The 14,353-nt window shown below is 39.4% G+C and overlaps 4 protein-coding genes across 4 annotated transcripts; 1 reads left to right on the forward strand and 3 right to left on the reverse strand.

The window, feature by feature from the left end:
- Positions 1-1,361: 1,361 nt before the first annotated feature.
- Positions 1,362-3,661, reverse strand: LOC137740990 (UDP-glycosyltransferase 83A1-like). The gene is made up of 2 exons (XM_068480799.1): positions 2,902-3,661; positions 1,362-2,374 (listed from the first exon to the last, which is right to left on the reverse strand). Exons 1-2 carry the CDS (start codon positions 3,389-3,391, stop codon positions 1,497-1,499), a joined length of 1,368 nt encoding a protein of 455 aa, XP_068336900.1. The 5' UTR covers positions 3,392-3,661; the 3' UTR covers positions 1,362-1,496.
- Positions 3,662-4,339: 678 nt separating this feature from the next.
- Positions 4,340-6,722, reverse strand: LOC137740385 (UDP-glycosyltransferase 83A1-like). The gene is made up of 2 exons (XM_068480261.1): positions 6,122-6,722; positions 4,340-5,536 (listed from the first exon to the last, which is right to left on the reverse strand). The coding sequence occupies exons 1-2, from the start codon at positions 6,606-6,608 to the stop codon at positions 4,653-4,655; spliced, it is 1,371 nt and encodes a 456-aa protein (XP_068336362.1). The 5' UTR covers positions 6,609-6,722; the 3' UTR covers positions 4,340-4,652.
- Positions 6,723-9,631: 2,909 nt separating this feature from the next.
- LOC137738760 (UDP-glycosyltransferase 83A1-like) lies at positions 9,632-11,267 on the reverse strand. The gene is made up of 2 exons (XM_068478235.1): positions 10,753-11,267; positions 9,632-10,604 (listed from the first exon to the last, which is right to left on the reverse strand). The coding sequence occupies exons 1-2, from the start codon at positions 11,219-11,221 to the stop codon at positions 9,721-9,723; spliced, it is 1,353 nt and encodes a 450-aa protein (XP_068334336.1). The 5' UTR covers positions 11,222-11,267; the 3' UTR covers positions 9,632-9,720.
- A 1,046-nt stretch (positions 11,268-12,313) lies between these two features.
- Positions 12,314-14,353, forward strand: LOC137739536 (small ribosomal subunit protein uS9c-like). The gene is made up of 2 exons (XM_068479142.1): positions 12,314-12,777; positions 13,934-14,353. Exons 1-2 carry the CDS (start codon positions 12,427-12,429, stop codon positions 14,219-14,221), a joined length of 639 nt encoding a protein of 212 aa, XP_068335243.1. The 5' UTR covers positions 12,314-12,426; the 3' UTR covers positions 14,222-14,353.

Here is a 14,353-nt window from a genome sequence, read left to right on the forward strand (position 1 = left end):
ATCTCTTAATATATATTGGATTATCTAAGCCTAATATTGGCTATATCCAGCGGATCGTTTAAAGATAAATGATATCTAAAAGATAGGTTGTTGCTTACCTTGAGAAGTCTTTGACCTAGACTCTAGCTGATGAGTTTGAATTAAAATCAAATTCTACACAAGTGAAGCCGCACCACACATCTGCTTCTATAAATACAAGGATGCGAACACCATAGAGAGGAGCTCGAATTCAACACACAACTGCCCTGCGCAAAACCTCTCAAACATCTTGAGATTTTTTATTTTCTTTTTCTCGCCAACACATCTTCAGTTTGGATAAACAGCACTGTGAAGGCAACCGGCGAACATCTTCAGTTTGGATAAACAGCACTGTTGCCGTAGAATCAGCCGTTCCCGAAGCACCTTCAGTTTGGATAAACAGCACTGCGTCGAGGCCGACTGGTTATCTATCCAAGTCTCGGTCGAGAAGGATTTTCAAATCCTTATTGGCAGAGGTCATCTCATTAGCCTTCTCGGCGAAGTGAGGTGTTACCAAGTTACTACATTCGGCACCCTGAGAGCCGAATTTGATATTGAACTTCGTAGAACTAGCAGCCTTGTCTTCAGGCTCGAGAATCCAAAGGCCGAGATTTGTTCCTTCCTCGGCCGCAATCGTAAGATAAAGAAGTCACCGACGCGCTCAACGCAACATCAACAAATTTTACTCCTCGGCCGAGCTCGGCCGACGAGTTGGCACGCCCCGCATTCAACCGAATGACGTAGTTAGCTTATTAGTTACTCGGCCTGCGCGCCACGTAGGTTTTGTAATTTTTAGAGTCAACAATTATGTATACTCATATTAAAAACCAAAGAAAATATCATTAAGTAGAAAAAGATTGATAACACCTTGTAGTTTAAAGTTTGCAATTCACCAGAGTTTTGTCGAGTTCTCTCAATGTCGCATAGAGAACCCTAATGGATGGTTGAAAGCTTATACACAACCCCTTATTCATAATCCTACATAAATAAGGTCTTCTAAAATCTAGGAAACAAAAATACCACAATCCAAATCTAATTGGGAATCTCCATCTGCTAGTAATTAATCACGTTTCTAGACCAATATTGCTCCAAACCAGCCCAAAAATCGCAATTAAGCCCTGCAGCTCAACCTGCTAGCACTGCACGTTGGTACATAATTAATTCACAACGATCAGATGTCTTGGGATAAAATTTTGAAACTTTGACACAACCTTCTTGACAAACTTCTGAACCCGTTTCAATTGAGATGATTAAAAAAATTCCATTATTTCATCACCTTATGCCCAAAATAAATTCACATGTCCTACATTGAAAATATAAGTAAAGTATCAAAATTTTGCTAAAATAATCACAAAAATATATTATGATCGGATAAAATATATAAAATGAAATCGATTTATCAATGGAATCCACTTATATTAATTCTTAAAAACAGATGATTAGCACATTTTCTTCTTTGCCTCTTCCGCTTACATGCCCTATGATTTCATCCATTCAACAAAATTCTTGAAGATCTTGTTAGATTGGCCTCCTTCGACATTGGCGACGGCCAATTCCTTCAGTTTCAAAGCTCTTTCGTTGAAATCTTTGTCTCCGAGCAGTTGTTCCAACTTGTTCTTGATTTCTTCTTTTGTGATGATGCCAGTTTCATTCTTTTCGAATTTCAATCCCACCTTCCAAACGTCACAAATGTAGCTCTCATTAGTGAACTGGTCTGCAAAGTATGGCCAGCACAAGAAAGGAACCCCATTGCTTAGGCCTTCTAGGGTAGAGTTCCAACCGCAATGGCTTAGGAAGCAAGCAATCGAAGGATGAGCCAGAACCTTCTGTTGAGGTGCCCAACCCACCACCTGACCGAGAGAGGCTACTCGCTTTTGATATCCTTCCGGGTAGGGATCACTCGTGTCAGTGATATCTGGCCTCACGACCCAGAGAAATGGCCTCTCCGATAATTCAAGAGCCAGAGCCAGTTCTTTGAATTGGGTTGGATTAAAAACTGTGAAGCTGCCAAATGCAACATAGATCACTGAGTTGGGTGGCTGTTGATCCAGCCACTCTAAGCAAGTTGAGTCTTGCGACCAGAAGTGGCCTGCTGAATTTCCAAGCCGTCTGCTCGCCAAGAGCGGGCCTATTGGTAGAATCTTGGGTGCAAAGGTGAATGTTGCTGGCTCAAGATCATACGCAGAGTTGCAAAGAAGCCAGTCCGCCACTTGCACAGCCTTGTTGCATTTTACCATGTTCTGAAACATGATTTCCTGAGTGGTTTTATTACCAATACATGCCCAGACAAAGTCTGCAGTTTTCATGGTGGGCATGTTTGGTGCCAACTGAATCACCTGGTTTTTCAATATGGTTCCTGCCATGAGTGAATGAAATGAATGATTATGGAAAGATGACCATAAAAACAGAATAAGAGTTGCATTTCCTATTACAAATCATGGGGGTTTCGACTGTCAAGAGGATTAGTCACTAATCGAGGCTTCGACTATCACTTACAGACCCCAGATCTATTAGTTTACGGATGTGAGACTCAACACACGCCACACAACCCGAAGTTTCACTACAGTAACAAAAAATTTAGACCATGATCAAGTAGTCACTAGCAAGGAGTCAAGGACTTAGTCTATGTCCATCTTTGATAGACCTGTTTGAAACTGCTTATGGCATAGTTAAAAGAGTTTTCTGACAACTAAAAAGCGCTTTTGATTACGTTTGGATAAAAAATGCTTTTAGTTCATCTTAGCGCTTTTTGGACTTCAAAATCTTATCTTTCAAATTGAGTGAGCTTGAACAAACTTAATTTAGAACTAGTTGGAGAAAAATATTTACATAACATGGTTGAATAACAAGTTAGTGATAGAGGATCTCACAGTTCTCACTTACCATCATTGTCAATGATTCCTTCATCAATTAACTTGGGGACGCTAAACGTCAAGGCTAAAACTGCAGCTGATGCCGGCCAAAAGGCGGCCGCCTTGATTTTCATTTTCACCGCAATTTCCAAAACCCACCCGACAACCTGATCAGCAATGACACAAGTGATTTTATCGCCTTCCCCTCGGTTATTGATCTTCTCTATCAGCTCCTCCAACTTCCCTGGCATGACTCGTTGCATTGCCTCAGATAACTTTCCTAGGTCATTCCTGTCCTGCCCCGGTTCTAAGCCATCCGGAATTGAAACTAGGTCGATGCAATCCCCCCTTATATGACTTTGATCATCAGGCAAGGCGCTCGTGACGCGGTTGTGATTGAAGTCTGTGTTGACAAATGTGACCTTGAAGCCATGATTCACTAAGCTTTGTGACAACTCCATCATGGGAATTACATGGCCTTGTGCAGGAGCAGGAAGAACTAAAATATGAGGGCCGCTCATTGGTTTTTCTCTGTGTTTCTTTTTTCCCCCACTTTCAGAGTGTTCTTATCTTAACCAGATTGATTGATCGAATATGGGAGGAGATCTGGGTCTTACTTTAATATTCACTGTTTGGATATATTATGTTGTTGTTTTGCTTGCATTCATTGCTTTATTCTTCATACGTGTGTGTGTATATACAACAAACTTTATAGCCTTTCCACTGCCGTTGGAGGGGGATCCATATCGACCACATATCTAAAACAATATCAATAATTGATACATATCTCGCTTTAGCTTCAGTGAAGCAGGATCTCGCTCAAACTACGGTGAACGGAATCCCGCTGCATCAATAATTGATATTTGTTTCTTATTTTTATTCAGAAATTCATGGAACAAAGTTTTTCGCAGAAATAACTTTTGGAGCAATATTAGAAAATATGTAAAAATAACAATATAATTCCAATGATAATAATTAAATTCACAACATCAATTATATATGAGATTAATTATACAACTAGAGAGAAAGTTGGAAAAACTAACAAACTTGGAGATTGAGGCTTGCATAAATGCAATGTCCTAAAGACAAAATTTTTCCCCTACTCTTGTGCTTGTAGTTTGGTAGGCGTTCGTCTCCCAGGATTCAACAATAATAATCCGAAGTCAAAACACTTCAATCTTCGAACTCTGACGAACGTCATATATTCCGTACTCTCAAGACATGACTCAAAATTTGACTAACAAAGAATAAAAGACCTTGAAGAAAATTCTACTCTTAATTATTTAGACGAGTGGGATGGTTGAGTTTATATAGACCTCAAGCCACCCCTTTTGAGACATTGTGACTGTTGCCTAAAGTTCCAACGAACAAATGCAACTCATGAATTTGAATTCAATTATAACACTTGACTTTTATTTTTCATTCGTACAAAAATTAAATATTATAAAATAATATTATAATATATAATTTCCAACAACTATTCCCATCAATTCATATGTGTAATTTTTTGGTAGCTACTAGTTGACTGAATGTTGGTAGTTGACGTGTGCAAGCGACAATCGTCTAATTATTGCCAGTTTCATATTCATTATTTTTACTTATATCAACTGCTAACAATCATTACGTTTGAGCAGCTAATGGTAGCATTACTCTTCGTTGAAAAGTGCCCGTATTCTACCAAAGCTCTAGCTACTAGCTAGGATTTAAGAATTAAGAACGTGAAAGTGGCCTGGTTTGAGATAGTATCTTATAACTGTGAAGCTTCGATCTTAGATTACTTCTCTATGATTTCATCCATTCAATAAAGTTCTTTAAGATTTTGTTAGATTGGCCGCCTTCTTCAACATTAGTGATGGCCACTTCCTTGAGTTTGCGAGCTCTTGCTGTATAAATTTCGTCACCGAGCAGTTGATCTACCTTGTTCTTGATTTCTTCTTTCGGGACGATTCCCGTTTCATTCTTTTCGAATTTCAATCCCACCTTCCAAACGTCACAAATGTAGCTCTCGTTAGTGAACTGGTCTGCAAAGTATGGCCAGCACAAGAAAGGAACCCCATTGCTTAGGCCTTCCAGGGTAGAGTTCCAACCGCAGTGGCTTAAGAAGCAAGCAATCGACGGATGAGCCAGAACCTTTTGTTGAGGCGCCCAACCCACCATTCGACCGCGAGAGGCTACTCGCTCTTGATATCCTTCCGGGTATGGATCACTTGTCGTGTCAGTGATATCCGGCCTCACAACCCAGAGAAATGGCCTCTCGGATAATTCAAGAGCCAGAGCAAGCTCCAGGAATTGTGTTTGATTGAAAATCGTGAAGCTTCCAAATGCAACATAGATCACTGAGCTGGGCAGCTGTTGATCCAGCCATTGTAAGCAAGTTGAGTCTTGCGGCCAGAAGTTGCCTGCTGAATTCCCAAGCCGGCTGCTCGCCAAGAGTGGACCTATTGGTAAAATCTCGGGTGCAAAGGTGAATGTTGCAGGCTCGAGGTCGTATGCAGAGTTGCAAAGAATCCAGTCTGCCACTTGCACAGCCTTGATGCTTCTAACCATAAATTGAAATATGATTTTCTGAGTTTTTTTATTACCAATACACGCCCACATAAAGTCCGCAGTTTTTATGGCGGGCATGTTTGGTGCCAACTGAATCGCCGGTGTTTTCAATACGGTTCCTGTAACAAGTGAATGTATGAATGATTACGAAAAAATAAAACATACAGAGAGAACTCAAGAGTTGCATTGCCTATTGCTAAACACAGAACTAATTAGCCTAATTTAGTCACTAACCAAATCGAGGCTCCTGACAATCGTTTACATAACCATATCTATCAGTAGATTACCGATGTGAGACTCAACACGCGCAACAGAATCCGAAGTTTCACAATAGTAACAAAAAATTTAGATCAAGTTCAAATAGTCACTAGCAAGGACTAGGCCTACATATTCAGAGCATATCTGCCGGACCTATATGGGACTGCTTCTAGCATAATTTTCTAACAACCATAAGCATTTCTAAGTTCCAACTATGATTGACTTAAAAATTAAAAAGTGCTTCTGGGCTGTAGAAGCGTTTTTTGGACTTCAAGAAGCACTTAAATTTCTAGTAAAAATTCCAAGTGCGTATTAAATAAAAATTTTACTTTTCGAATGAGTGAGCTTGAACAAATTTAACTTTAGTTGAACTAAAATATTTACAGAGCATGGTTGCATAATATTTCGCAGGTTAGTGATAAGAGGATATCAGAGTTCTCACTCACCATCATTGTCAATGATTCCTTCATCAATTAACTTGGGGATGGCAAATTTCAAGGCCAGGACCGCAGCTGACGCAGGCCAAAAGGCGACCGCCTTGATTTTCATCTTCGCCGCAACTTCAAGCGCCCACCCGATACCCTGATCGGCAATGACACAAGTGATTTTTTCACCATCCCCTCCATTAATCTTCTCTATCAGCTCCTCCAACTTCCCCGGCATGACTCGTCTCATTGCTTCCGTTAACAGTCCTAGATCTTTCCTGTCCTCCCCGGGTTCCAAACCATCCGGAATTGAAACTAGATCGATACGATCCTTCATCATATGACTTTGATCATCGGGCAAGGCGTTCGCGACGCGGTTGTGATTGAAGTCTGTGTTGACAAATGTGACTTTGAAGCCATGATTCACTAAGCATTGTGACAGCGCCATCATGGGAATTACATGGCCTTGTGCAGGAACGGGAACAGCTAAAATATGCGGGCTGCTCATTCTCCTTGCTTTCTGTTTCTTTTTCTATTTTTTCAGAGTTCTGGTGTGTTCAGATCAAATCTGGGAGGAGCTTTGGGGGTTCTGTTGAGGAGCTACCCATTGCTTCTTGTTGACTGAATTGATCTTACTTTACAAGTCATTGCTTAGATTCGTTATCTTGTCGTTTTGTTTGATGTTTTATTCACTGGTATTTTAGTACGATAAGATAAATAGTCATCAAATAATGTTTATTAAATTAATCGAATGTTTAATGATGTATCGGTTTAAAAAACTGACTATTTAAAAAAACAAGAAGAAGGATACTTGCATGATCTTTCATTTCAAAAAGGGCCCCATACCTCCACAACCATGACTAGACACAAACATTATCTGTATCGCATCTTTATCAGCTAGCAGCCGAATTTATATTTTTATCGTATTCTTAGTATATTTTAGTATTTATTTTGATGAAATTTTAATACTATTTATAACTTGTTCGTTTGTTTCCTTTTGTTTTTCTTTTCAGGATCAACTAAAGACAGGAACCTTTATTAAACATACAACACAAATTTACAAACTACTGACCCATAGACAAAATAAACAAACAAAAAAGGACCAGCTCAAAAAACAAAAAAAGCCTAACCAAAGTCTATTATTTGTTCATTTGTTTGCATTTTTGGTAGCAATTAATTGACCAAATTTTAGTAGTTTTTGCGAGGGAGCGAATATGTGCTCGCAACAGTTGTTTATGTGCATGAGGATGATTGTCAATTGCCAATATGTTATATGATTCACTTATGTTAATGATTAACAGTCGTTATGTGTGAGCGGTTAACTATAGCATTACTCTCGTGGACAGTGTTCATCTTCTACTAAAGCTAGTTCTAGCTACTAACTAGGGTTTTGAGTCTTTGTCCGAAAAAAAAAAAAAACTAGGGTTTTTAGTCATTAAGAATTAAGAAAGTGAGAGTGGCTAGTTTGATATTTTATCTTACAAAAGTGTGCAAAATGATTTTTAAAAATTCCATGTCCTTTCTTTACTAAAAACAAGAAGAGGGATACTTCCATCATCTTACATTTCAAAAAGGGCCCCATACCTCCACAACTATGACTAGATAGACACACTATCTGTGGTTTAGGGTTTAGATACACAACTATGACTAGACAGACACACTATCTGTGGTTTAGGGTTTAGATACACAACTGCGACTAGATACACACACTATCTGTGTCACATCTTCATCAGCAGTATTTGTCCGTGCTATTAAAGCTGGGAGAAAATATTGCTTCTCTTTTTTCTAATAGCTCCAAGAAAATATGCATTTTTTCCAGGTTCGTATGTAGGGTTGCCCTCTAATTGGATATCTGTATTCTGGCGGATTCAAGATTTGAATCTTGGGATTTCAGTGTTTGAGGTTCAAGTTTTTTTAAAAAGAAACATATTACGAAGCGAGCAAAAAAAAAAAAAAAAAAACCCAGTTTGTTCACCGAGGTATTTCGTCGAACATTTGGTTGGCGTTTTGTCGTCAGCTGAACCAAGTTATGCACATGTCAAATACTGACATGTGCCAAAGCAATCTAATAAGTGTTTTTGCAAAGCATGTGCATAACCTAGGACCACCTTACTTCCAATGTCCATCCACCTCTGCCCACATTGGCTGTAATTGTACGTAGTTGAATTAACACCAACAAACTCTACTACCTGAAAGTCATATGAGTCCTTATTAGTTATAGATAAGATTGTGAAATATGTGCGGTACAAATGCTTACCAGTCAGGTAAGATCAGAACTCTTTAATTTAATTCACACTAGCATTTGTCTACGCACTTTGTGTGTATGAACACATTTTTTTAGAAAATGAGAAGGAGAGAGGAAGAGAGAGAGAGAGAGAGAATGTGGGGGGAGTGGAAGGTTTTTGTTTTTGGTTTTTTTATTTATTAATTTTAAATATTAGAGATATTTTAACATCACAGGCTTCAATAAAAAATAGTAAAATTTGGTCGAACATTTGGTTGACGTTTTGTCGTCAGCTGAACCAAATTATGCACATGTCAAATATTGACATGTGCCAAAGCAATCTAATAAGTGTTTTTGCAAGGCATGTGCGTAACCTAGGACCACCACACTTCCAATGTCCATCCACCTCTGCCCACATTGGCTGTAATTGTACATAGTTGAATTAACACCAACAAACTCTACTACCTGAAAGTCATATGAGTCCTTATTAGTTATAGATAAGATCGTGAAATATGTGCGGTACAAATGCTTACCAGTCAGGTAAGATCAGAACTCTTTAATTTAATTCACACTAGCATTTGCCTACACACTTTGTGTGTATGAACACATTTTTTTACAAAAATGAGAATGAGAGAGGAAGAGAGAGAGAGAGAATGTGGGGGGTGTGGAAGGTTTTTGTTTTTGGTTTTTTTATTTATTAATTTTAAATATTAGAGATATTTTAACATCACAGGCTTCAATAAAAAATAGTAAAATTTGGATTTGTGAAATTATTATTGCCTATCATTTTTTTTTTGTGTGATAGAAGACTAAATTGTCTTTTCATCCTCTTTTGATTGACAAAAAAAATTTCATTAATTAGTAGAGATTTCCTCCTATTGGCTCTGCTAATCCGACCTATAAACCCTAATTATGCAATAATATAATTGTATATTTTCATTATTGGGAAAATAGTAATGTATTTAATCATTTCAATACAACGTTGTTGTCGAGATGTTACTAATAGCGATCCCACATATTGAGGCGGGAAAATGCTCTAAACATATATCATTTTTCTATTGGGTATATTGTTATTGTTTTATTTTTTATCCACTAGTTTTTTATTTTGTAAAAGGGCATTAGTTTGTGGCTAAGCCACGACGATCTATCCTTTTTATGGTTGCGAAGATTCGCAATAATAATTGAACTCAGACGAGCCGTATGGAAATACAAATTAGGAATTTATCTCAACCATTGTGCCATCCCGTGATGGAACAACCTTTCATTCCTTGTGGAAGTATTGAAAGAGTTGAAGATGTAAACCTGGTAAATTGGTTGATTGAGATTGAGATGGCGAAATTTTTTCATATGACGTTTGAATTTGTTAAGTCACCATATACTTCAAATTTGACATTGCCTATGACTTGAGCCATTCAATAAAATTGTTAAAGTTCTTGTTAGATTTGCCACCTTCTTTGATACTGGTCATGGCAAATTCCATAAGTTTGGAAGCTCTTTCTTTGAATTCTTCAACATCAAGCAGCTGTTCCACCTTGTTCTTGATTTCTTCTTTCGTGATAAGCCCGCTTTCGTTCCTATCGAATTTCAGTCCCGCCTTCCAAACGTCACAAATGTAGCTCTCATTGATGAACTGGTCGGCAAAGTATGGCCAGCACAATATAGGAACTCCATTGCTTATGCCTTCAAGGGTGGAGTTCCACCCGCAGTGACTTACGAAGCAAGCAATCGAAGGATGAGCCAGGACCTTCTGTTGAGGCGCCCAACTGACCATCAGGCCGCGAGAGGCTACACGCTCTAGATATCCTTCCGGGTAGGGATCACAAGTACTATCAGTGGTATCTGACCTCACGACCCAGAGGAATGGCCTCTCGGATAATTCGAGTGCCAAAGCCAATTCTTTGAATTGGGTTGGATCGAAAACTGTGAAGCTGCCAAATGCAACATAGATCACTGAGCTGGGTGGCTGTTGGTCCAGCCACTCTAAGCAAGTTGAGTCCTGCGGCCAGAAGTTCCCAGCCGAATTCCCTTGCCGGCTGCTTGCCAAGAGCGGGCCAATTGGTAAAACCTCGGGTATCAGGGTGAATGCTTCCAGTTCGAGGTCATGCACCGAGTTGCAAACAGCCCGTTGTGCCAGTTTCCGGCTGCTGTTGATTTTTAACATCATATCAAATATCATTTTCTGCATGGCAAAGTCACCTATGCATGCCCACACAAAGTCTTTAGTTTTCATGGTGGGCATGTTTGTTCCCATGTCAACATTCTGGCTCTTCAATACAGTTCCTGAAAAATTAAATGGTTACAAAAAGATCAATCGATAATCTGCTCGAAAAGCTCCCCCATCTTCGCAACGATTTGCTACTTACGGAAGTATGAAAACTTAAAACCGACTTGATCTGCTTAAAATGCAAAGTTGTGACAGAGATCTTACCATCGTTGTCAACGATTCCTTCATCAATGTACTTTGGTACACTGAGAACCAACGCCAACGATGCAGTTGCCGCAGGCCAAAATGCAACTGCCTTGATGTTCATCTTCTCTGCTACTTCCAGGGCCCAGAAAATATGATGATCAGCCATGACACAAGTGACATTTTCGCCTTCCCCTCCGTTGATCTTCTCTATGAGCTCCTCCAACTTCTCTGGCATGATCCATTTCATTGCTTCGGATAGTTGCTCTAGCTCGCTCTTGTCCTCCCACGGTTCTAACCCATCTGGAAGCGAAACTAGATCAATAAGACTCTCTCCAGCCAAGGCCTTCGCTATGCGCTTGTGGTTATACTCCGTGTTCACAAAACTGACCTTGATGCCATGGTTCGCTAAGCTTTGCGACAACTCCATCAAGGGAATTACGTGCCCTTGCGCCGGATAAGGAATCGCTACGATATGTGGCCTGCTCATTTTTTGCTCTTGTTTTTTTTTTTCTCTTTTCTTATCGATTCCTAGATGTTTTCTCATGCAGTTTCTTCACATATCTTATATGGGAGGCATTTGAGGCATGGAATTACTGTAGGTTTTGTCCAAGGGCATTGGTTTTATCTGAATTCGGAGTTGGGGAATCAACCTTTTTGTGTCTCTTTCCATTATATATTTATGCGTGCATTTGTTGTTGAGTTCATGCCTGTTTTAGTTCATTCTTTTGTTTTCTTGATGATGCTTTCGGCGAACGGCTTTGGTTACCGTCACGCCTTTGTTTTATGTTCTTGTCTTGGCATTGATGGAACTGCATTTCATTTTCCAAGCAAACGTCGCTTAGGCCGATTGACTAGGGTTGGCCATCCCTTATACTCAGGTTTGAATCTCATTCCTTGTAAATTAAAATAATTTAGAATATCGCTTTGTCGGATTCATTTTACAAACGATAGGAAAAAATGTTACCACATGTCACCATCTTTTCTTGTTTGTTCAGTTGTGCATCCTCTTAAATGATCCATTTTACACTCACTCATTAGTTACCAGTTAGAATAATGCTCAAACCTTAGGTCGATGATAACTGTGTTGTTGTACTCGAAACTCGAGCAAACTTGCACCTACGAGAAATTCTCTCGTGCAATCAAATTTAATCCTAGTAGTGTTACAGTTCAATAAATGTTTGTCACATGTTTAAAAAATGTACAATTTGTCTAATAAACGATTATCACATGTTTAAATGGTGATATGAAAGAATCTATTCTCGTTTATTTTTATTCAAATGATAGCAGTTAAATTAATCTCAATATTAGAAGGAAAATTCGGATTTAACTGCAGAGGGAAAAACATGCTACAATGTTAAAAGTTTGGCGACTATTTCAAATTTTTCCTGACAAAACATTCTGAAGGACCAAATAAAAATAATCGCAAAAACTCAGGGGAATATTTGTAATTAACACTTAATTTTACTTTGACTGACATTGTTAAATCCTGTTTTTTCCTGGGGTTGCAATTCGAATAGCCAAATAGTCCAGTTGCTACTCGTGCAATTTTACCAAATAATAAAAACCCAAACTTTCGTTATCCTCTCAATCCCCCCATTTTCCGAACGTTATCCCCTTTCATCTTCATCATCCGCCCACCAGCTGCTCGGTGCTGGCGGCAAAATCCAAATCCGCAGAAACCCTGGGGGAAAAATGGCGGTCTCCATAACAGCTCTCACATCGTCCCTCTCTTCTCTCTCATTTTCCTCCCACATAGCTCAGAAGCCTAGCATTGCCTCGTTTCCCGGCTCCAAATCAGTGACTTTTTCGCGAGTGTGCGGAACCGCCACACCTTCCCCTCGTCTGGTGGTCGCTTCCGTCGCGGCGGCTCCTCCTACAGAAGTGCTGGAGACTGAAAACCTCAAGAAATACGTGAAATCGAGGCTTCCCGGCGGTTTTGCAGCTCAGACAATCATCGGGACTGGTCGCCGGAAGTGCGCGATTGCTCGTGTTGTACTCCAGGAGGGCACCGGCAAAGTCATCATCAACTATCGCGACGCCAAGGTCTCCTCTCTCTCTCTCTCTCTCTCTCTCTCTCTCTCTCTCTCTCTGTGTTTCCACAAGTAGTTAGGGTTTCGAATTGGGAATTTGGGATTTCCATGTTCATCCTGTTTTGCCTTTCTGTTAGCTACATAATTTATTTATTTATTCGAAAATGTAGTTGATTTTTGAATAATGGCTTGTATGATGTTTGATGCATTTTTCAGCTGATATCTCTCTGTGATCATGCAATGTCATGCTCAAAGTGTGCTTCTTTGGGCAGCCAAAGACGTTTACTTTTATTTACTTTATGCATTTTTCGCTGAGTCTATGCACAAGTAATATAAATGTTGAATGCCAGAGGACGTGAGGAATGTTGCGGGATGTGAGTGGCAAGCCTGCGGTCTGCTGGTTGATTGGTTGATTTTCGCCGGCTATTCACATCCTGCAATTATCCCTCATCGGACAATGCCCCCAATAATTTTACGGTAGAAAATGCGGTTGTGGGGATGTTCTTAATTTATTTGCTGTGATGTTCTTAGTTCTTTATGTTTTACTTTGTTCGTTCTGTTCTTTTCATTTTTTTGCTCGAAGCGGCTAGTGATTTTAACTTTTTTCTAGACAATTGTATGTCTGAAACTGTTGGTGCTGTTAAACTAATAGTCTCTATGAGGCCTATTCGTCTTCAATGTAACTTTTGTGTACCTCTGTCCATTATTTTGAACCCATATTTGCCTTGTACGAAATGCCTGACTAGTCTCCTCAATGTTTTGAATTCATACGTTATTCTGTGGATTTATGATGAAGATTAAAGTGTAGTGGCTAATTAGTTCATCTAATCTTATAAGAATTTTGATCTGTAATCTGTTTCAAGATATAATTCTGAGTGGATTGCGATGACTTGTGTTAATGGTTTCGTTCATCGTTGCCAACTACTGTGATATTTCTTATGGTCCCATTTCTTTACAGCTTTCAGCATCAGCAACTCCTTGAACAATGCTTTCTTTTTTTATATCGCCGGGTCTACGAATATGTGTCTCGTCTGTCATGAATATCATGGTCATGGAACAAGTATAGCAGTAGTTGGAGTACAAGCACCAAAGTTACTCGTTAGGGAATTTTGTTTATTTGCAGACAATATTAACAAAACCCTTATGATTCTGTATTTAACTTTGTGTAGGAATATCTGCAAGGCAACCCGTTGTGGCTACAGTACGTAAGAGTACCGTTGGTTACCTTAGGATACGAAAGTGGATACGATGTGTTTGTGAAGGCTCATGGCGGTGGCCTTTCTGGTCAGGCGCAGGCGATTTCCCTTGGCATTGCTCGAGCTTTGCTAAAGGTCAGCGAAGACCATAGAAGACCTCTCAGAAAGGAAGGGCTGCTGACTAGAGACGCCAGAGTAGTTGAAAGGAAGAAGCCTGGTCTCAAGAAAGCTCGCAAAGCCCCTCAGTTTTCAAAGCGTTAGACTTGTCCTTCCTTTTTCTATGCTGTGAACATCGCAAGCCATACAAATATCTTCTTGTGCACTATATGAACGGGTTTCATTTCGAAATGTAAATTTAGATTTAAAGCAAGGAATTTGGATTTGATTACTTAA

The sequence above is a fragment of the Pyrus communis genome, chromosome 7 (assembly GCF_963583255.1).
Source record: "Pyrus communis chromosome 7, drPyrComm1.1, whole genome shotgun sequence".
In the NCBI taxonomy this organism is placed as follows: Eukaryota; Viridiplantae; Streptophyta; class Magnoliopsida; order Rosales; family Rosaceae; genus Pyrus; species Pyrus communis.